At 40.7% G+C, this 21,766-nt stretch overlaps 2 protein-coding genes across 8 annotated transcripts in view; one reads left to right on the top strand and one right to left on the bottom strand.

The window, feature by feature from the left end:
* Window positions 1–9,335, top strand: part of MYH15 (myosin heavy chain 15) — a 48,100-nt gene extending 38,765 nt beyond the window's left edge. The window contains exons 36-42 of one of the 2 annotated variants that reach the window (XM_075104071.1): window positions 416–619; window positions 2,106–2,231; window positions 3,652–3,822; window positions 4,328–4,432; window positions 5,583–5,678; window positions 6,196–6,333; window positions 7,474–7,603. In XM_075104071.1, coding sequence (XP_074960172.1) covers window positions 416–619; window positions 2,106–2,231; window positions 3,652–3,822; window positions 4,328–4,432; window positions 5,583–5,678; window positions 6,196–6,333; window positions 7,474–7,491 — 858 coding nt within the window. In that variant the 3' untranslated portion in view covers window positions 7,492–7,603. Of the gene's footprint in view, window positions 1–415; window positions 620–2,105; window positions 2,232–3,651; window positions 3,823–4,327; window positions 4,433–5,582; window positions 5,679–6,195 lie in introns of both variants that reach the window. The other variant, XM_075104062.1, reaches the window with a different exon arrangement.
* Window positions 7,606–21,746, bottom strand: HHLA2 (HHLA2 member of B7 family). 6 transcript variants are annotated; one of them, XR_012662375.1, is made up of 8 exons: window positions 21,614–21,746; window positions 20,614–20,811; window positions 17,758–17,861; window positions 16,285–16,605; window positions 15,543–15,803; window positions 13,300–13,708; window positions 10,858–10,952; window positions 7,606–9,541 (listed from the first exon to the last, which is right to left on the bottom strand). XR_012662375.1 is itself a non-coding variant. In XM_075104134.1 (8 exons), the coding sequence occupies exons 3-8, from the start codon at window positions 17,804–17,806 to the stop codon at window positions 9,499–9,501; spliced, it is 1,056 nt and encodes a 351-aa protein (XP_074960235.1). In that variant the 5' UTR covers window positions 17,807–17,861; window positions 20,614–20,811; window positions 21,614–21,743; the 3' UTR covers window positions 7,606–9,498. The 6 variants fall into 6 exon arrangements, 3 of the variants coding, with proteins under 3 accessions (XP_074960235.1, XP_074960217.1, XP_074960226.1); XR_012662378.1 differs by having other exon boundaries at window positions 7,606–9,537; window positions 13,422–13,708; window positions 21,614–21,744; XR_012662377.1 differs by having other exon boundaries at window positions 13,422–13,708; window positions 21,614–21,744.
* Between the last annotated feature and the right edge of the window lie 20 nt (window positions 21,747–21,766).

Raw genomic sequence — 21,766 nt, forward strand, 5'->3', positions numbered from 1 at the left:
AGCTTGCAAGTCCTTCAAATGTGGACAATAAGTCCGTTGGCTGGAGTACAGGGAGTGTGTGTATATTCAGCTTGGTTGTTTTCTTCAACATTGGTAGTAGCTAAAAAAAAAAAAAGCACTTTGCTAAGACACCTCTTAAGCCATCACCTCTCCCACGCCTAGGCAGCCAGTTCTGCCTCAGGCAGAACTGCAGGGTCTGACAGATTTGAACACACGGGTTTCCCCTGCGTTGCACCACATACTCCAAAAGCTATTCAGCTTACAGTGTGGAAGAAGCCTTTCTCCAATAAAGAGGCACTGAAATTCTTGAGGTGGGCCCTATGCAACTTCTGCAATCTGAGGTCCTCTTATGTAAGTACAGTGGCTTGAAATGGAGTTGCACTGGTAAAGAAACCAAACATCTGTTTTGTTATAGGAGCTTCAGGTGCAGCTGGATGACTTGGGACATGTGAATGAAGATCTGAAGGAGCAGCTGGCAGTCTCTGACAGGAGGAACAATCTTCTCCAGTCAGAGCTAGATGAGCTGAGGGCTTTGCTGGACCAGACTGAACGGGCAAGGAAGCTGGCAGAGCATGAACTGCTGGAAGCTACTGAACGTGTGAACCTGCTTCACACGCAGGTTGGCTTTTCTTGTGCTCTCTCCCTCACTGGGATAAACTAAGTCTTGTCTATTAAGCACTGACACTGTTTGTGCATGGCCATCGTAAGCCAGACACACCTTGCCCTCGTTCAAGGGAGAAAATGAGGGAGAGGAAGTAAGTCTCTCTGTAGATGTGCTACCTCACTCCCTTCAAGTTAGCTGGAATTGATGACTCAGCCAATGGCTTTAGTTTCCAGAAAAATCAAAGATGAAAGATAACAGAAGTAAATTTTATTTCTTTCCTGCTTTAGTTAAGCTTTGGCTGGGATGGTGAAGCATTTCTTTGGAGAAGCAGTGCTTCAGGGCGTTGATGTTACCCAGCAACGAAAACTGCAGAGGCTGGGTTCTAACAAAAGGTGTATTATGCAGAGCAGGAAACTGCCCCATAGCAAAGCGCTCTCTACCATGTCACGGGTCTTCATTAATACAGGCCTTTGGACTTCGTCACAACGGACAAAGTTTTTACAGGGCCATGGAAGGGACATGTCCTGATGTGCCAGAATTTTTGCTACAAAACCAAACCTTTCTTTACCAAATAATTAATGATCAGAAGGAAATGAAAATGTGCTACAGCCTGGTGATGTTTTGCAATGTTCCCTCCAGCCCATGATGCCATGGGGCTTCTATTTTAATCACCTCATTGACTAACTGATTATGGATCGTTAGTTTTCAAAAATGAACTGTTTTATTCATTCCTCTATATCAGCCTCCTGCTTGTTATTTTATCTGAACCAAACATGAATATTTCCAGCTTTGAGAATATTTTTAATATTTCCTCACTCTGAAGCTAAGCTATGTAGTAAAGGCCAGCCCTTACCACATACCTGGGTTTCCCTTCCCAAATCACATAATTGTTTAGGTTGGAAAAGACGTTTAAGATCATCAGGTCCAACCATTAACCTAGCTCTGCCAAGTCCACCACGAAACCATGTCCCTAAGCACGATACCTACACATCTTTTAAATACCTGCAGGCATGGTGACTCCACCACTCCCCTGGGCAGCCTGTTCCAGTGCTTGACAACCCTTTGGGTGAAGAAGTTTTTCCTAATATCCAATCTAAACCTCCCCTGATGCAATTTGAGGCCATTTCCTCTTGTGCTATTCCTTGTTACTTGGGAGAAGAGACCAACCCCCACCTCACTACAACCTCCTTTCAGGTAGTTGGAGAGAGCAATAAGGTCTCCCCTCAGCCTCCTCTTCTCCAGGCTAAACAACCCCAGTTCCCTCAACCTCTCCTCATAAGACTTGCTCTCTAGACCCTTCACCAGCTTCGTTGCCCTTCTCTGGACACACTCCAGCACCTCAATGTCTTTCTTGTAGTGAGGGGCCCTGTACAACTCTGTGTGATCCAGGAGTTGCAAAAATCAGTAAGCCTTGGTGTGCTATGGTATTTAAAGAAGTTATGTCTTTAATCATCACTTTTTCTCCTTTTCCACTGGTCCTTTGGGGGAAACTTAATAAAAGAACACAAGCCTGATCAATCAAAAGAAGAAGCTGGAGGGTGACATTTCCCAGATGCAGAATGAAGTAGAGGAATCGATCCAGGAGTGCCGGAATGCAGAGGAAAAAGCCAAGAAAGCAATCACAGATGTAAGTAGGTGGTTCCTTGCTCACATCTTTTCAGTTCCACAATGTCTTAGGACAACCAAGTAAGTATTTCCCAGGCCACCATTTCTGTGCTTGTTACAAAGCTCATACATTCAAAGCGCTCCACAGTTACTGGAAGTAACTAATGAAACTACAAAAAAAAGGTAGAGTTAAAAAGAGATTAAGCACTTCTTCCTGAAGTTCCGGGTTTAGTTTTGGCTGTTTTGTTGGTGTTTTTTTTTGCCCTAAGAACACAGTTTCCACCGATCCTCAAAGTCTCAGGTCATGTCACCTTTGAATCAGGTAAATCATACACCTGAACAGGCTAAACCAGTTCAGACTGAACTAGCACTAACTGGTCTCCTAGTGAACAAAGAATCTGATGTAAGAAACAAAATTACTGAATCCTGAACAAGGTACCCTAGAACTAGGTATCTATTGCAAAAACATGAGGCCTAAGATCCCAGAAGGAGAGACAGGGTGAATTCTTCCTCTAGGGAAGACAAAATTTGGGCAGGTATAGTTTCATTTCCCACAGATCTGGAGAAATCCATGTCTTCAGAGTTCAGCTGATGTATCACACCATGTCGACAGATAAAAAGAAAGCTAGAACTGGAGTTTCTGTGACTTCCATATTTGTAGTGCCTGGTCAAAGCTATTCTTGTACCATGGTCTTTACTGCTTCTCAGCTGATAGCCCTATTATTGCCTGCTGGAGAGAGGTGCTGATTGTCCTTGATTCATCTCCAGCCTGGATTGCAATGACTGTTGTCTTCCGATGCCTGCTCAGTGATGGGTACAGAATCTGCAAATGGTTCTTGATGGCAGACACAAATGTCAAAGCAGGAATGAGCTAATTGGCACCCTTGTTACCTGTCTTACAGAACAGTCAGGAACTATGTAAGATGTTGAAACTGAGCTTCCTATCCCAGCACAGCCTGCAGAATCTGCTCTGCTGTTACAGCCACTCAGGCAGCTCTCCTGTCTCCTGTCTCCTGTGCAGGGAAATCTGTCTGCCAGTTGTTTTCGTCTACTACCTTTCAAGACCTCCAAGCACCAAGATTAGATTTTGAATAAGTCCTAGGTAAAAAGTCTGTAGTGAATGGCACAGGCTTATTTGTAGGCATTATAAATGAGAACATTATATAGCACAGGTAATAAAAGGAAAAAAAAAAGAAAAAGCTGGGGGAAAAATCTTAAATCACCGCATTACAATATAGAGGAAAAAAAGCCCTCCAAGGCTATTCTGTCTTTGCATTTTCTCTGTCTCCAGGCAAGATATGCCCACACAAAGTGTTCTCTGGAGCTTTGGGTACAGTGAATGATCCAAGTAGTGGATAATCCAAGACCAATCTCCCATCATTTCTTCTAAGACATAATTCAATAGCATAAGAGATCTGCTGTAAAATATGGTTGTTTTTCAGGCAGCAATGATGGCTGAGGAGCTTAAAAAGGAGCAGGATACTAGTGCTCACTTGGAGAGAATGAAGAAGAACATGGAGCAAACCATTAAAGACCTTCAGAAGCGATTGGATGAAGCAGAACAAATAGCCCTGAAAGGTGGCAAGAAGCAGATCCAGAAACTGGAATCCAGGGTAAGTTTGTGATCCAACTTCAGACCATTGTCTCCTGCTTACAGAACTGGGACCAGGTGGATGCCCTAGGGCTGCCTGGCAAGTTCCTAGAGGCCAATAAGAGATACTATGAATGCTTTCCTCTGTTTCACAAGATGCAGGTGAACAGTTCTTGGAGGCATGCTTCCCCTTCATCATCCAGGTACAATGAGCTGTTGTAGCACAGTAGATGACCAAGTCCTTGATTAAAAATACGATTTAAAAACCCCCAACATGTAAAACCAGGAAAAGCCTGTGCAATGCTTGCAGAGTTAAACTTTTTTGGCCTTTGCATACGTCTGCACCTCTGCTGGTGTGGTTTAAATACATTTATGAAAAAGCAGAACAGAAAGGTGACGTTTTGATCTGTTCCTGAAATTTGACTCTGTGGAGATGCTGAGAAAATGAGCGTTTCCTGAACTGTGAACCAAATTTATATATGCTTTATACATGTAGCATAATGGCAAAGGTTTCTCCTTTTCTGCAGGTTCGTGAGCTGGAGAATGAACTTGAGAGTGAACTCCGTCGCAATTCAGATGCCCAAAAAGGAGCCCGCAAGTTTGAGAGGCGCATAAAAGAGCTGACTTACCAGGTATGCTGAGGACTGTAGTAACCACTAGGTCCCTGGAAAGAAATGTGTTCTCCCAGTGTCATAAGTTGCCTCAGTGTTTCAGTGAAGGATGAAGGACGGCATTAGCCAGAGCTTTCTGACTGTAGGAAGTTTTGGGGATAGGAGGAACTCCTCCCTAGGGCTACCATCATCTTGCTTGGACTCATTGTGACTAACGGTAGAGAGCCTCTATTGCTGGGATTTGGACAGCTTTAGCACAGTATTAATATGGAGCAGGCTTAGATGACTATTTTCATGCTGCAAGAGAAGAAAGAGCCTAGCTACCTCTCAGCTGGGCTGATGTTGCAAATAAGAGCCAGAAGGATTCAGCTGACTGCAGTGCATCACTCAGTGTAGGCTTGCCCAGTCCCAGGGCTCTGTCACCTGTTGCTTGAGCAGCCAGGTCTAGTTGTGAGCCTCCCACAGATACACTAACAGCTTGCAATTGCTGCTTACCTTTTGAAAAAAAGGTCCTTAGAACAGAGCACTGATCCTTTTGCTTTCAGCAACATTCTTAAGAAGATAATCCCATCCATCTGCTTTAGGAGATTATTTAGCCTCCTGCCTTTTGTTTTACTCTGACTTCTGTATGCAGAGGCTGAAGGTTGTTTTCTTAGAATACACTACTCCAGCACAGACAGACAGAATTAGCTGGTCCTTCTGCTTATGGACTGTGACAGCTTAAACCTGGCTACTTTTACCAGAAATGCCTCCAAACAAGATTTATAAATGTGGAAATTACATACATTTTAGGCCCAGCCATAGGCCTGTTTCATTAAATAATTACACAGACTGAAATGACAAGAGTAATCCTCATCCCTGAGCAAGGAACTCTGGGTTTGTGTTTATGCATATATGTATGTGTATATGTATACATATTTACAGATACGCACACACACACACCCACCCCCCCATGAAAGGGTACACTCTTTTAGTCCTCAGCCTCCAGGCTTACATGCATCTTCAATCAACCTATGGAATTTTTTCTCATCTATACACAGGATGATCACAATATGGCTTGGTTGTATTTTGAACTGTATGCATCTAAAATTATATATATGGCAGCCATACCTATTTAATTGTGAGAGGTGCTTTAGGCCTTGTCAAACCAGTTAATGGTGTTTTGATGCAGTCAGAAGAAGATAAGAAGAATCTGGCCAGGATGCAGGATCTGATTGACAAGCTACAATTAAAAGTGAAGAGCTACAAGCATCAAGCAGAGGAAGCTGTAAGTAAATATTTGGGCCTTTTGGGCTTTGAGAAATTTATTGTCCTAAAGCCACAATAGGTAATCCATAGAAGCTTTTAGTACAAACACATATTTTTGTGTGTGTATTAACATTTGTATTTATATTCATATAAAACTTTTACATATAAATGCATTTATCATATATATAGTAAAATATGTAGCACATGTGTTTATTATATTTAAGAAAAGGTATTAAATTTTATCTTAAGATTGCAGCATAATTTGCAAAGGCAAAGGGGGCAAGGGAAGGAACAGGAAAGACTTTTTTCCTCCAACCCTCTCAGGAGGCATGCTGGGAACCTCCTAGTTCACTTAACACAGAGAGTGCCACTGGAAACATCAACTCTGTAAAATAACAATCTCAGTTCCTCAGGAGGCAGGTGGTTCCCATACAGCTGTTACCTAGTCATGCTGGCCACTTTCCATCCTGCTTGAAATGGGAAGCTTTGTTTCACGTGGACAGAAGGAAATCAGTTGCACTGTTTTCTCTCACCAGGAAGCTCAAGCCAATCTGTACCTTTCAAAGTACAGAAAACAGCAACATGATCTGGATGATGCCGAAGAACGGGCTGAAATAGCTGAATCTCAAGTTAATAAGCTGAGGAGCAAGTCAAGAGATATCGGCATGAAAAAGGTATGGTTATACAGTATGGGGTAAATGTGTCTGTTTAATACACAGTAGTGGATGCTGTGTATGCAGGAAGATCTGTTACATCTCTCTAAAGTAGCATGGACTAGAATAAATTCTTGTTTACTGCGTCTGTTAGTTTCAGTCTACCCTTTATTTTAACATTAAGGTGAGCCTTTAGGACAGCAATGTGTTGCTTAGGCAAAATGAATTCTCTGTCCTCTTGGTGTTGTCATTTAACCTCTGTGCTCAGCAGCCAGAAGTTTCCAGAATGGGTGATTTTGGGGTTGTGGTGGTGGTGATGGTGTTGGGTTTGGTGTTTTTTTTTTCTTGGTGTCTTTTGTTTTTTTTGCAAGTGATATTGAAAAGCTCCATCTTCTTCTCCCTCTGATGATGTAGGTTTCTATGTATGTCATACAGCCTGGGGATTACTGCGCTAGCAGATTGCCAGATATTTTAACATTGCTCTTTCAATGTACTTGTACTGAGTTGAAGAGCTGGATGGAAAGCAAATATTACTGATTAGTCACTTAGGTGCTGGGAAGTCATTAATAATTAGAAATATATTTGTGGTGTTCAGCAGTTGAGCAGAATGGTAGTAGAACAATATTGATGAACTTAAAAGGTGCCTAAGAACTTGAACTGAAAGCAAACCTTTGCTTATCTATGCTTGCCTTGTGGCAACCAGGGCAAGTAAGAGTGGGGTTGTTACTTGTAAGAATGATAGAAAGAGGAGCTGGGTCATTGCTTTATCTATTTCATCTGCAAGTGAAACATAAACTGCCATGCTTAGCATCATACAATTTTTATGGATGTCGTGGTTTAGCCCCAGTCAGCAACCAAGCACCGCCACACAGCCACTCATTCTCTCCCTACCCAGTGGGTTAGGGGAAGAGAATCAGAAGAGTGAGAAAAACTCATGGGTTGAGATAAAGACAGTTTACTAGGTAAAGCAAAAGCCGTGCATGCAAGCCAAAAAAACAAGAAATGTTATGATAATAATTCTATTTCAGATAAAAGCTGGTAATGCCAGGGAGTAGAAGCACTAATGAAGAGAAGCTTTTGTCATTTACTTGTGAACTTACTCTAAAACCCCCTCAACACTTCCATTTTTAACAGTGGCATGCTATCTCAATTGCATTTCAGGTTCATGAAGAGGAATAAGTACAGTCCAAGCAGACAGATGAGAAGATGCTTGATATAATCAGGCACAACTGAAATCAGATGTAGAAAAAAAAAAGCACTTACAGAAATAAACATCAAGCAAAAATCCAAAGAGACTGTATGTTCCATTCATTTATTTGTGGTTCTATTTTGCCAAACCCCAGGGATCAATAGATCACATCTTGCCAACAGCCTGCTTCATTATGTTAGAACAAATCCTCATCAGCAGATCTCTGACAAAAATCAAAACCAAGGGCAAATCCAAGCATAGTTCACAGCCATGTATTTCATCTGCAGATTGTTAAAGCACCACAGGTTAAACCTGGGATAACCTAGCTTCCATCTGCCCTGCCAGTCAGAGTCTGTATGAGTTTTTAGAAGAGCAGAAAGTAAACTTTTTTCATGCAACTAGTCAGTTTAGAAGCTTCCATTACTACCAGCCTGTTGTGGTTTAGCACCAGCCAGCAACCAAGCACCACACAGCCAGTGGCTTACTGCCCCTAGCAGTAGGATGGGGGAGAGAATCAGAAAAGTGAGAAAATTTGTGGGTTGAGATAAAGACAGTTTAACAGGTAAAGCAAAAGCCATACACACAAGCAAAGCAAAACAAGGAATTTATTTCCCGTTTCCCATGGGCAGGCACGTGCTCAGCCATCTCCAGAAAAGCAGGGCTCCATCATACGTAACCATTACTTGAGAAGACAAACACTATCATGTTGTCCAAAAAGTGGATTCGGTGCCCAGTGTGCAATGAGTCAATAATCTTACATTCAGGAAAGACATTGCTAATTTATTTCAGGGTTGTGCAGGCCTCGGTGCTTGGTGGTTTTCCACAAATCAAGCACACCAAAGCTGGTCGCCTCATTATAGTTATACAATAGTCCATACGTATTCTAATCTACATAGGTTGCACAATGGCATTAAGTCACTCCGCTTCAGATTCTTCTGCGCATGCCTTCCTCTGTGGTCTTTACTGATGCAACCATATATGGATAAAAAGGGTTAGGGTACTTAATGTTACGCAAGGACAATTTAAGGCTAATATCTCTTGCCAACTTTCCATAATTTTCTTGTAAAGGGAATGCTTGTCCTTGATTAAATGGATAATTGCTGATGGCCAAGATATCCCATCCCTAAGATTAGGTTAAATATTAAAGGAGTCTAGATAAATGCTAATAAAACATATACAATACCAGTTCTTTCCAAGGTTGAGGTTGTTCTTTTACAATCACTCTGAATGTGCCCCCCTTCCTCCTTCTTCCCCCAGCTGTATATGCTGAGCATGGTGCCATATGGTGTGGGATATGCCTTTGGTCAGTTGGGGTCAGCTGTCCCGGCTGTGTCCCCTCCCAGCTCCTTGTGCACCTGGCAGAGCATGGGAAGTTGAAAAAGTCCTTGACTAGTGTAAGCACAGCTTAGCACAACTAAAACCTTCCTATGTTTTCAACACTGTTTTTAGCACAAATCCAAAACACAGCCCCCTACTAGTTGCTGTGAAGAAAATTAACTCTTTCCCAGCTGAAACCAGGAGACAGCCAAAGGACTTTTGTTCACCAGTGGCAGGAGAGACATTAGACGTGCTGTGGAGGAACATGTCCTATCAGGACTGCCTGTGGCTCAGAAATTGAGCATTCACTTAGAGCTTTTCCACTTCTAAAGAGGGAACTTGTCTTTGCTTGAAATTAAAATACTAAATGAGGTACAAAACAGTGAGTTGTCGTTCTCCTTCAAAACTTCAAACCTTTTTTTGTGGAAACTTCTTCGTTGTCCCTTTAGGATATCCAAGTTCCAATTTTTCATGCTGACTCCTCACATACAAGTATCAATTGACTTTTTTTTGTTTTAATCAGTTCAGTTGTTTGTTACTGTTGCTCAGATAACCAGATTTGCATGTGGCTCTTCATGTAACTCCATAGGGAAGGTGAAGGAATGCTTTGTTCTCTGCAGCAGCAATCTCAGTAGTGTTTGTGTGTGCAGAGAGGGATTTTCTTCGTTATGTCGGGGTGTTCATAGGATCCATCTCATTCTGTGATCCTTCCTGTGTTTCTAGCTAAAACAAAAATGTTTGTAAGAACCACTCATGTGCAAAATTAATCCTCTAGTGTGAACAGAGCAAAACATGCTCACTATAAAGACACGTCAGTATTTTCCATTTTAACATTAGCTGAGTACAATAAACATCCACACAACAGCACAGAAACATTCCTGTTTCTTCCATCTAGTCATCCATCAACGTAACCAGAGATGAGTTAACCTGTAAGCTGTTCCACTTCCTCTGACTATGATATGTTAAAGGTCTCAGCAGGTCCCACGATAAATGGATCTTGCTTAAATACTTTAAACAGCTTCACCTCAGAAGTATGTTATCATCCCTAAAGCATGTTAGCATTACAATTGGCTAACAAGCAGCATGCAAGTGAATCTCTAAGTGTGAGAAAAGTGAAAAAAGCCTGAGACTCAACCATTTTAGAGTTGGCTTTCTGGTGCATTCTTGTCGAAACTCATGGTAACCATTGTAAGAGGTCTCCTGAAGCTTTCCGAATTTGGGCTGTAACAAATTCTTAAAGGCCCATGGAGTTTGAAGGTATATCCCTCCACAGATAGGGCTGTATTGTCAGAGACAGAAAGATGTACCCTAAGGACCAAGAGCTAAAGTTTAGGGTTTTTTTTTTTTTTAAGGGTACTTACCACAAATGCAGAGGAAAGAACATTTTATATTATAAGACAGACAGCCTATTACAAATGCATAAGAATAAAATGCATCCACCTGAAGATGCTGTACTCTAGTAAATAGGAGAGATGTGTGGAGAGATGAGATCAGGGACCATATGGTTTTAACAGTGCCCTAACCAAAGCAAGCAGTATAACCTTTCACACTGAAGCTTTGGTGAGCTTTGACATTGGATGTAGTTGAAATAGTAATCTGAGCCCTAACAAAAACTAGGTACGTGCATTGTTTGAGGGACTCCATGTTTTGGTTTGGGGGGTTTTTTTTGGTCTTAAACACAAGTGAGAGAAAGTTAATTTGCTTTAAAAACCATCAAACTGGTTATCAGAAAGTATTTGTGAAGACTAACCAACTTCTTAGTCTTAGGGAAGGTCACATTAACATTGTTACAACCAAAATACTATTGTATAGGTATACCAAAGAGGGTTTTCTGGACATAGAAAATAGTAAATAGAAATAGAAAATAGTAAGAATGAGGACAATTTACTTGTGGTGAGAGTTATCATCCTCCATTTTCAGTCTTTTTTTTGTATCCTTTATCCAATGCAAATCAAATTTATGTTTTGGTCAAACATTCAAGATCTGGCTTTAAGCTTAAAAGTATCTTTAAAAATAAAGCCCCTAATAATTGTACATACCTTTGAAGACACGCGGAAAATAGCAGCTACTGCTACCACCACCACCACTAGTGATGCGATCACTCCTACCACAATTCTCCAGTTGTTACCTGAATCTTTTTAAAAATACAAATTAGGGACAATGTCTCAGTTTCTTCTTAATGTTACTAGTACAACAATATTCAAGTTACTTGACCCATACTATAAAACTTGAAAGAGATACCTTAATGACTTGTGTGAATAGCTGAAAGCAAGATTATTTTACTTAATTGTGCTGATACAAAATTCCATGTGTGCTTATGTAATATGATTTGATGGCTTCTTAATACAAGTCCCATTTAAAAAAAAAAAACGATCAACTGCCCACTATGGAAAACCCTGCCTCACTGGCACAGTGCTCAGTGCCATTAACAGTACTGCTGATTTCCAGTAGAACTCCTCAGTAAGCGTTATCCAGCCTGGACCTTAGATTTAATGATTTCTGTTTCAAAATCTTTGCAACTTTCATCTAAAATGTTTCCCAACGTCATGATGCAACCATGCAATCCAGGTGAGCATGAGGATCTGTTGTTGCTTAGGTGGAAAGAGCCCATCTAGCAGAGCTTGGTCCTGCACAGCACCAAGCATCTCATTATGCCAGCCAATTTCAACAACATGAGAACCCTCAGACCTGGAGGACTCATTCCTTTAAGTACAGTTCTTCTACTTCAGGCTTCCTTTCCACTGCTGCGTCTCATCCAAAGAATTTGAAAAATTCTACACCCCTTTGGAAACTCCCTATGGATGTCCAGCAAGCAGTTTAAAAATGAGAACTATCAAAACAGAGCATTTAATGTAGTCATTGCCTTCAGCTTGGCTCTGTCCCCACATGCAGACCTGTGTTTACGTCTTCTCAGTTCCTTTGCTAGAGCAGCTGTGACCTTTCTTTACACAGGACAAGGCCTCTGAAATGATTGTAAATCCATCTCACTTTTCCCCTTGAAAGTCTCTTTCCAGTGGCACTTGGAAATCTTTCTGATGATTGAGCAGCTGCTGTACTATGACCACTGTCCAACATCCTGATCTAGCAAGCTCCCTTATGCCCTACTTACTATGCTTACCTGCTTTCTGCCTGTGCTGCCAGAGATGCTAACCTCTCTGGTAAGTGTATTGTGTTCTGTGCAATGTATTTCTGGTCCATGAGTAGGAAAATTCTGTGAGTGGCACAGTAATTTAGCCACTAAAGGGGGGATTTGTATCACCTATGGCTATTGTATGATCCATTTGCAGAGAGTGGCTAGAGAACGGCATTTGTAGAGGACAATTCAGATCATATTTGGACAGAACAGGTGCACGTGTTTGTCTCCAGTAAATGTACAGGGAGACTGATGCACCTGTGCATGTAAGTTAGGAGTATCAGTTAAGTGTACAAGTCTTTGGAGGTGTTAAACGCTCTCCACTTCAGAGGCATGATACTCAATTTAAAGGATAAGGAAGATCACGCTGGAATTCGAGCTGCAAGGAGTGTGTTTGTCTGACTTAACTGTTTTCTTTAACCTAACTTCCCTCCTTCAGATTCATAAAGCCACTGCTATTTAAAGCACACCCTACATCAAGTTTTCAGACTGAAACTAAGCTATCATGGGGGAGGAGTGAGAAGAAGACAAAAATGCGCAGTTGTTATCACTTATTCTAGCCCCTTTTCTGCTACGTTGCCTCTGTTTTTCATGTCCTACTGGCTTGTTTCAAGTTCTCTTCTTTCTTAAAAGAAAGAAACAAACGAGGTGTCCTAGATTAGTTCTCAGTCTTTAGGTGATTGTATTTAATTACATAAAATGCCTATGTGCTACAGTTTGAATGTTTTTGGTTTGGTTGGTTTTTTTTCCTCCTCCCTTTGGACTGAGATTTAAGGAGGCTGCATCCCAAACAGCATACAGTTTTTGAACAAATCTATAGTTTGCACTGTAATTTTAGAAAGCCAAAGTAAATTTTTTAACCCTCAGTAAGAGTTTTCAATAGATAGAAAAGTTAATCAGTAAGTCTCTCTGAAACTGGAACCAAGGGAAGGACTGTAACTAAGACTTCACAGTTGGAAATTTACTACAGTTCATAAAAACACAGTCATGCATATAAACATATATATATCCCTGGGTCTAAAAAAAGCCTGCTGTGTAGAATTAAAGCTTTGAAAATAACAACTGTGTGCTCTCCTCAGCAAGGTTTCTTCTGCAGGCACATTTATACAACAACTTTGGGCTTCCCTTCATCTCCCTGCTACCTTTAAAGACCATATTTCCTATTATTGGAGCATTTAGTACACAAGTCTGAGTTTGCCTGAGCCCTCAGCTCTGAGGGCAGCCACAGATTTTGAGACCTTTGCCACAACAAGCTGCTAACCGAAAACAAAACAAAACCTCAAATAAATACATCTTAGGTAACCTTTTTTTTCTGGGACAACAGTAATAACGTATCTCTTCTACCCACCTGTACTTATTACACAAGGTGATTTTTCTCAACATTTTACAGTTTTCTGATTGACCTTTTGGCTCTGAATTCCCCTCACTGGTCCCCATCCTCCAAAATGGAAAGAGCAGCAACTTACTAACTTGTAAAGTTGTCACAGTAAGTTTTGTGTAGTGAGGTGCTGAAATATTACACAGATATTCTCCACTGTTGTTTTCAGTAAGATCACGCAACATCAGCGAAAAATCACTTTGGTTCATCTGGACTTGAGGCTGGCAAGAGTAAGCTGTACCATTGAAGGAGGCCAGGACTGAGATCGCACCGTTTCTGTTTAATGTCCAGATGACGTTGAAAACTTCATTGTTTGCAGTGTTATTGCTATATTCACAAGGAATTACAGTGCTACTTCCTTCCACGTTAGACAGTTGGTCTGAAAGAGATAATTGAAGAACCCTCTGCAATTTTTTTTAAATACTGTGAAGGTTATTTAGATATTTTCTGAATTTTTTCTGTAGTCTGATGCTACTGTGGACAAATATAAAAACATTTCACTATTTTGATATCATATTCAAAAATCACAGTATGCTTCTAGAAGCATCTGAAGATCTTAAAAGCAAACCTATCTTACATTAAAAAATAAAAATATCTAATTGGTATTAGCTATACTTTTGAAAGTTATTTTGGTTTCATTTGCCCATTTCTCCTCTAACTGGGGGGCTCGTTAATAAAAGTGATCCAGCCTAGTCTAAGTTACTGTGTTAAGTAGCATGAAATTCCACATGTTGGGAACAGAGAGAAAAATGCTACTAATCAGATACCCTTTTGCTTTAAATGTGCAGGTAAAACTGTTACAACATAATTCAATTAAATGAATAAAAAGATTTTATTTAAGTAGAAACAACTCTCAGCTGTGGTGGACTTAAGTATTTTACCTGTCTGCGTGGAACACTTTTTTAAAGCTATTCATTAATTGTAAAAGGAAGGGGGAGGAAAGAATAGGTAAGTGGAACTAATAGCTAATGTGTAAAATGCTAATATAAGACAGATTAATATCATAGCACAACCATTCATTTGACAGCAGGGATTTGCTGCAAAGGAAGGAAAACTGGAGGAGGCTGTGGTGGCTGGCAGTCTGCTGGAAACTAATACCTTATTTTGACAGGGTATAACCACACTTAGTTTCTTTTTGAGAGGCTGAACAAACAGAGGGATGGGGTTCAAAACCACACTGTAACCCACACTGCTACTACATAAGGAAAAGGAAAACAGTGTATTTTCCATACATTACAGTGAGAGACTAGATGGATGCAAACAAAGGCGTAATGAAATGTCCCTTTTTCTCTTGGGGATCAAAAGGACAGATTAACAAAACAGATATTTACAGTGCACTTGTTACCTACTATGATGCCATACTTGAAAACTTCCATGTTGTAAGCTATTGTGTGTAAATTAGAAACTCCACTCTTGTTCCAAAACATATGCAGTGGATTAGGAACTGAGAGTGTCTGGGTACACTTTAGGGGGAAATCAGGACGATGGAAGCAGCCATGCACAACTCACAAGGGAATTGCTCTTGATCCAATTAAAAATATTTTCTAAGAAACAGGAGCAGTTCAAAAGTAACAGTTACTTACTTGAGCTAAATTTCCAGTGAATTTCAGCAGGAGAACAAAACGGAGAGTTGACATTTCATAGCCCTCTTTTTCCTTAACTAACAAAATGAGCTGCTGTTTGCTCAAATGCAGGCTTGTTTCTCCCCACTCCCAAACACCCCCAACACTCAACTCATGCACTTCAGAACGTTCTTGGAAAAGCACGATGAAAGCATCAAACAGTACTGAAAAAATCTCTCACAAAAGATGGTGAATGGACTGTGTAAGGAGTATATGCATCCAGAGCAGCAGGCAAACTTCCCCTGCCCTCACAGGTTCAGTAAGGTTTCCATGTATTTTGCCTAAGTTCATTCTTTTCTTGATAGAGTGTAAAGTTTGGTTAGTATGCACCTCTTGAAACATGAAACTGATATGCAAAAAACGTTGGGAGTAAGTAAAGCTAACTTACAGAAGTGCGAGGTACCCCATCCTATCCCTACTTCTTAGACATGTGCTGCCTTGTAACAGATGAGTTTCAAAGAGAGAGGCGCACCCTTTTGCACCATCCCATATCTGCGTTGCCCCACTGCAGAAATACTATATTTAATTTGGCTCTGAAACCAGCTATGACGTTCAGTAACAACGCAGGAAGAGATTTCCATTCATTCCTACCTTGCAATATCCATTCAGCAGCCCACTTTTCATGAGGGAGATGAACATGACAGTAGTAAGGATCAGATGTGTTTGTAATGGTTTGGTCACTCCTAAGAGAATAGAGAACCCCATCTCTGGTTTTGTACCAATCTGTTGCTTGGATGGTTGTATTGCCGCGTACCCAATATATATTTGGTGCTGGATAAGTGAGAAAGGCATAGCACTTCAGCGTCCTTTTTGTGCCTGTCTTTTGGTATTCTAGTGCATAGTAAGAGGGAACTGTAGATTAAAAACAAAAAATCATTAAGAAAAAAATCAATCCTACTACTTTCAAAATCCTTTTTAACTTGAAGTGGTTGGTGTTTTGAAATAACATTGGGCAGAATAAACATAACTGGGAACAAAATTTAGTCTGTGTTTGATGTCAGAAGAAAGCATAGCATTATCAACTGTCAATGCCAGGGTCTGTATTGTTCTGAGGAGCCACATGTTTTAGAACTCAGGTATGCTACCTAATTACCCTTTAGAAATCACAGTGCAGTAGGTTACAAGAACAAGTGCTGCACTGAAATTTTTCAACTCATCTTACAACATTTCACCAGAGAAAATGTGTTGCCTGGTAATACCATCAGGGCCCAGAAGGCACTCTGTTGGATTGGAGGGTTTTTATTCCATGTGAGAAATAACATGGTAAAAAAAACCTGTTTGTGTAATCATATTTCCACTGGTGTGATCCAAGTACTTTTGATGTCTTACTGACCTCTTATGCGCAGCGTGACTTCCTTTTCACTTTTAGTTTGCCGTGTTCCCACATAGCAGGTGTAAGAGCCCTCATCAGTCACAGTCAAGTTACTAAGTTTCAAGGAGGCATTTCCACTAGGAATGTTCTCTTGGAAGAGGTGTGTTCTGTGTCTGTAATCTGGGTCTTGTCCTTTCAGTTGATCGCTGCGGTAGTAGTAGCTGTGCACAATTCTGTCCCCTTTCTTCCAGTAAATTACTTCATCATCCCCATGTGGGAAAGGACAAGGGAGGATGCATTCCTTCGAAAACAGCCCTGTTACTGTTTCCTGTTCTGTAAAACCTAAAGCCCATAAGTACAAATGAATAAATTAAATCTAGGCTACAAGCATACTTGTGCCCCAACTTATCCCTGACAAAAAAGAAAAAATGTGCTGGCAGGTGGCACGTTCCTACCGAATGTGCCAACAACTCTCTCATGGCTTTTCTGTAGAGGGAGTCTCTGGGACAGCAAGGGTCTTCATTCAATTTAATCAAGATTATAATGGAAAGCTCTGGTCTTAGAGCTTATAATCAGTTTAAGTAGATATCCCAAGTAAGCACCTACATATTCAAATCAGCACACCACTACCTTAGCACCTGAACTTTGAATGCATTTCCAAAAGCACCACCTTTAACCTCAAAACCTTTTGTGCTGCAGCTTGCTACCGGCTCAAACTTTCACAATGCCATGTTGCAAAACCCAGGTTACCAATAACCTCACACAGTGCCCAGCAGTTGTTCCACCACAGGAGAAAAAAAAAAAAAAGACATGATTGTGCAGCCCACAGGAAGGACAGAACTTCTTGAAACAGCTTCACCACCACAGATAGTGTCAAGGAGCTGTGTCACAGCCCCTGGAAGTAATTAAGGTGTGGATTCCTCAAAATTAATTCATACAAGTGGTAGCATCTGATTGCTGTTAACATTTAGTTTAGGCCTTGCTGGCATAGAAGAGCCATTTTAAATGAATCTTTTTAAAAACTGACTGCATTAACTTAGCATCAAGGTCAGACAACCTGTTAGGCTGGTAGCAAGTGTCGTGCTGCAGCTGTCGTCTTGGAAATTTTGATGCCCTCTCCAGCTCAGCCAGCAGGGCAGTCTGGATGACTTTTCCTCAGCCATCTCAGTGCAAAGTCAACCAATGTATTTCAAACCATTTTCGGTACAAACTGACAACTACTGCTGGCTGAGAAGTCACAAAACACACTTCACCAGCCAAGCCATGGGACAGAAACATGGGCAAGTAACAGTTTGTGTGCTCAACGTGCTCGATGGCCGTGGCCATCCATGCAGCCATCTTCCAAACAGTTGCCTTCTCCTTCAGGAATGTTTTACATTACCCCCAATCAATTATTTACCATTAATAAACTGTCTGAATTAATTCCCCCTATTAAAAAATTACAAAAAATAACAAAGATGACAATTATTACTAAACAATAGAGCCAAAACCTACCTATGCAAAATAAATAGATGAGAAGAGATGATATTTTCTGTCCCTTCATGTCTTTAGTTCACAGCAGGCTCCACATCAAACTGACAACATGGAGGGGAGAAAACCTGTTGGAATGCAGGTAAAAAACATACTCTAGTTTTATAATTTCCTTTGTACAGTTTATTAAGGACTGTAGGCCCTTGTATCATGTTTTTTGTTTGCAACGTTCTTGGCCCAGGTTTTGGCCTTAAGATCATTATATATTAATACCTTACATTTTATAATGGTTGAGGCCCTCTCATTACTGTGCAATCCTTTGCAGACTGATACCTTCTGTTTATTTTCAGTACATAGAAAGTGTTTACTTTCAGTGTTCTTAAAGGGCTAGGGTACATTAATCTTCATCATTATGAGCAGAACACCAAAGAAAAGTGGTGAAGTATGATCTCCAAAAGGATACAAGACATCCCTTGTCAAGGCAGATTTTTCTACTTCCTGAAAGATATTTCTGATTACTGCAACATTTGACCTTCTGAGATGGGAAATTTGCCTGCATTTGCAAATACTGCAGATATAAAGAACTTCTCACACTTTACTCTTCACCAGATCAAAAGAGCATCAACAGAACTTCCAAAAACGTTGGGAATTTCTTCCCCCCTCCCCCCAAATGGGAATGTCTAGGGTAGGAATGCAAAGGATGAGATTCTCCCATCATATCTTCTGGTTTCTCAGTTAAATAACAATGAACTGGAAGCTCTTGTGCACAATGAAAAAAGGATAATCTTATTTTAACTAATAGACTGCACTCTTCCTCCACCCAGGCGTGCTATTCTAAAATATAGCATACCACAGTGGAGAAATTACTTCACGAATCAAATAGCTTGAATAAAGAGCTTCCCCTAGCCCTTTTCCTCTCCCCAACTGGCAGCTGCAGGTACCATTCCTGGCTTACACAGGGCACAAGCTTGCTAGCCAGTTCTTTTAATAATAGTGAATAATTTTGACTGGTGTGTGTTACTGCAGTGGATGTGAATCTTACATCCCAAGGATTTTTGTACATTATTTCTTTTGCAAAGCTAGTGTGATAATTTTATGTATTCTTACTTTTCTATTAGGGGGAAAAAAATCAACCAACGGGCACTGAAGTATTAAACCTGAATCAGAGATGATGCAAGAGTAAAACAAACACTTAGGATATATATTTTTGTTCCATCTTAGGGGCAATTGCTGCTATCTGCCTTCTTTTCCTCCTTGCCTTGGCAAGTGGTATACATTATGTTTTATTGGATTTTTTGCTCATTTGCCCATCACTTCCAACTTGATTAATACAATATGTTGTGCTTGATGTCTGAATTTCAGAAACTGCAATCAATGTTAAATTTCCCTTTGTGAGTGATCTGCCTCATTTAATAGACGGCCTGTACTGTTTGGCAATGGCATTCTGAGAGTAAAGTGGTTCTAACAGTACCTTTAAATGCTTTTGGGGGCTGCATCAAGGAGTCAAGTCTGGACAGCACTGGCTGCCTCTCATCTTCTAGCTGTACTCTGTAACGTCATACTGAAATACAGAACTACAACCGGTTACTTGAAAATTTTCAGGCTCAGCACAAATCTTAGCTTTGGATCTTCCCACCATAGCGTGTTAAAAAAAAAAAAAAAAGGTTTGTTGGGCTGTAGAAAAAGCTGAGGAGTGCAGGCTCTGACCAGTCTTTGTTTCAGCAGGTCTGGGGTCTTACAGGCATAAAGCATATATATGCTGATAGTTAAGAGTCACACTGCAAAGTACTGAATAAACATGCTTTTCCTGTTTGTTACAGACCTAAATGGCACAAACAAGAAATTGTGCCCCAAGGCTTTATAATGAAATATCAATACAAAATTATCTATACAGACAACATACAACCAGAATTAAGATCACTGCAGTTACGTCAGCTACTGATGCTCTAGTTTTCAGGAGACTTATTTCATACAGAACCACCACAGGCTCACCTGGGCACAGCTCAGCTAGGGTTTCCAAGATCAGGGCAAGGAACTAAAATGCCTCTTCCAAGACATACAGCAAAGTCAAGCACTGAACAGCTCAGAAGAGATTGCACTTTTTTTGGCGACCATAGGAAATGAATATCAGATGGCACATGCTGCTGCTTCTTCTTCTATTAGTCAGTGACCAAACCACATGTCCCACATCTACATAATCTTTGAACTTTGCATTCAATCAGAACCCTGATCAGAGCACTCCCCTAGCATAGGGGCATCAGAATCAGTCTCTGCTCAGTGACCTTTCCTCTGTGACCTACTTTGAGAGCAGCCATGCATATTGGAATGTTCTCTTAACCCTGTTAAACAGAAGTTACTTATTCCATAGTAAAAAGGATTCTGATTAATTCCTTTTCAAGGTAACTTAAAACCAGCACATTTCAAGCACACACACACACACACTTATGAGAACTGGAAATGTCCAAGGATTTCAAGTTTTACCAACAAGCAAACAAGAAAAAAAAAATGTGTAAAGTTCTAAAAAACCCATATTAATCACATACTGCTGAAATCCTGTACTAGCCACAATGATACTAGCTTTCCAGAATTTCTCCACTGAATCTTCAGGAGCCATTTTCTGTAGTAGAAAAGAGAATTAATTCTCTGCCTCCCACAAGTGAAACCTCTCACAACTTAAATGCTAACTTCATACTTCAGTTGTTGAGAAATACTCCCAAAGGAAGAAGGTTCCCACATTCTAAACATACAAAGTTTTCTTAGGGTGTAGACCAGAAATACTGTGTTTTACCTCAATATACACATATCATATTCCCCGTCTCCCCCACCCCATACAGTTACAACATCATGGAGCTATTAGAAGAATGTCAGGGTTTTTTTTACCTTTTCTGATTTCACAAGTAGCCAAAAAGTTCAGAGCCTTATTGATTCAGGTGTTTCTTGCAGGCAGGGTTTATATATATATATAAAAAATAAACTTCATATACAGCTCTCCTGAATCTGTGAACCTTTGCCTCCTCCCTGCTTCTTTCACAGCCACACGTCCGCATACCAGAGCTCAGGTAACACACAGGTTCATTCCTGTCCCACAAAAGAAATCAGTTTTCTCTTATGTTTAGCCCCACTCAGCAATCAAGCACCACACAGCCAGTCACTCACTCTCCCCACCCCAGTGGGATGGGAAAGAATATCAGACGAGCAAAAGTAAGAACACACATGGATTAAGATAAGAATAGTTTGATAATTAAAAGAGTAATAGCAGCAATAATAATAAAATGAAAAGGAAAGCAACAAGAAAGAGCAGTGAAACCCGGAGGGGGGGTTCGGGGGGGATGAGGAGGGAACCAACAAATAATGCAGCCACTCACCACCCACTAACCAACAGCGCCAGTCCGTGAGCAGCAATCACTGCTTCCCCATGCCAAGTACCCCCAGCTAAAATACTGGGCATGCTGTCATATGGGACAAAAGATCCCTTTGACCAGTTTGGATCAGCTGTCCTGGCTATGTACCCTTCCCTCCCAGCCTCTCACACCCCTAGCAGAGCAGGGGAAGCTGGAAAAGTCCTTGATCAGTAGAAGCACCACCTGGCAACACTTAGCACCTGATTAGCAATTACTAAGCAACAGCTAAACCATCAGTGTGTTATTAACCTTATTCTCATACTAAATCCGAACTACAGCGCTATACTAGGGACAGTGAAGAAGTAGCATGTAAAGAATTTGTTGTTGGGATTTTTATCCCCCCCCCCCCCCGATTTCACCGTAATTTATTATTAAGTAATTTAATAATACATAAATATTAAGTAATTTATTATTACTATTATTACTACTACTATTACAGTTTTATTTTCACTATTACCTCAACCCACACGTTTTCTTACTTTTGCTCTTCTGACTCTCCCTCCCCCATCGCCCTAGGGCGGGTGCAGGGAATGAGCTGCTGTGCGGTGCTTGGTTTCTCACTGGGGCTAAACCCCGACAGTCTTTTTTGGTGCTCAATGCGGGGCGCAAAGGGTCTGAGGTAACAAGAGGTG

This window comes from Phalacrocorax aristotelis, chromosome 1 (genome assembly GCF_949628215.1).
Source record: "Phalacrocorax aristotelis chromosome 1, bGulAri2.1, whole genome shotgun sequence".
NCBI lineage: Eukaryota > Metazoa > Chordata > Aves > Suliformes > Phalacrocoracidae > Phalacrocorax > Phalacrocorax aristotelis.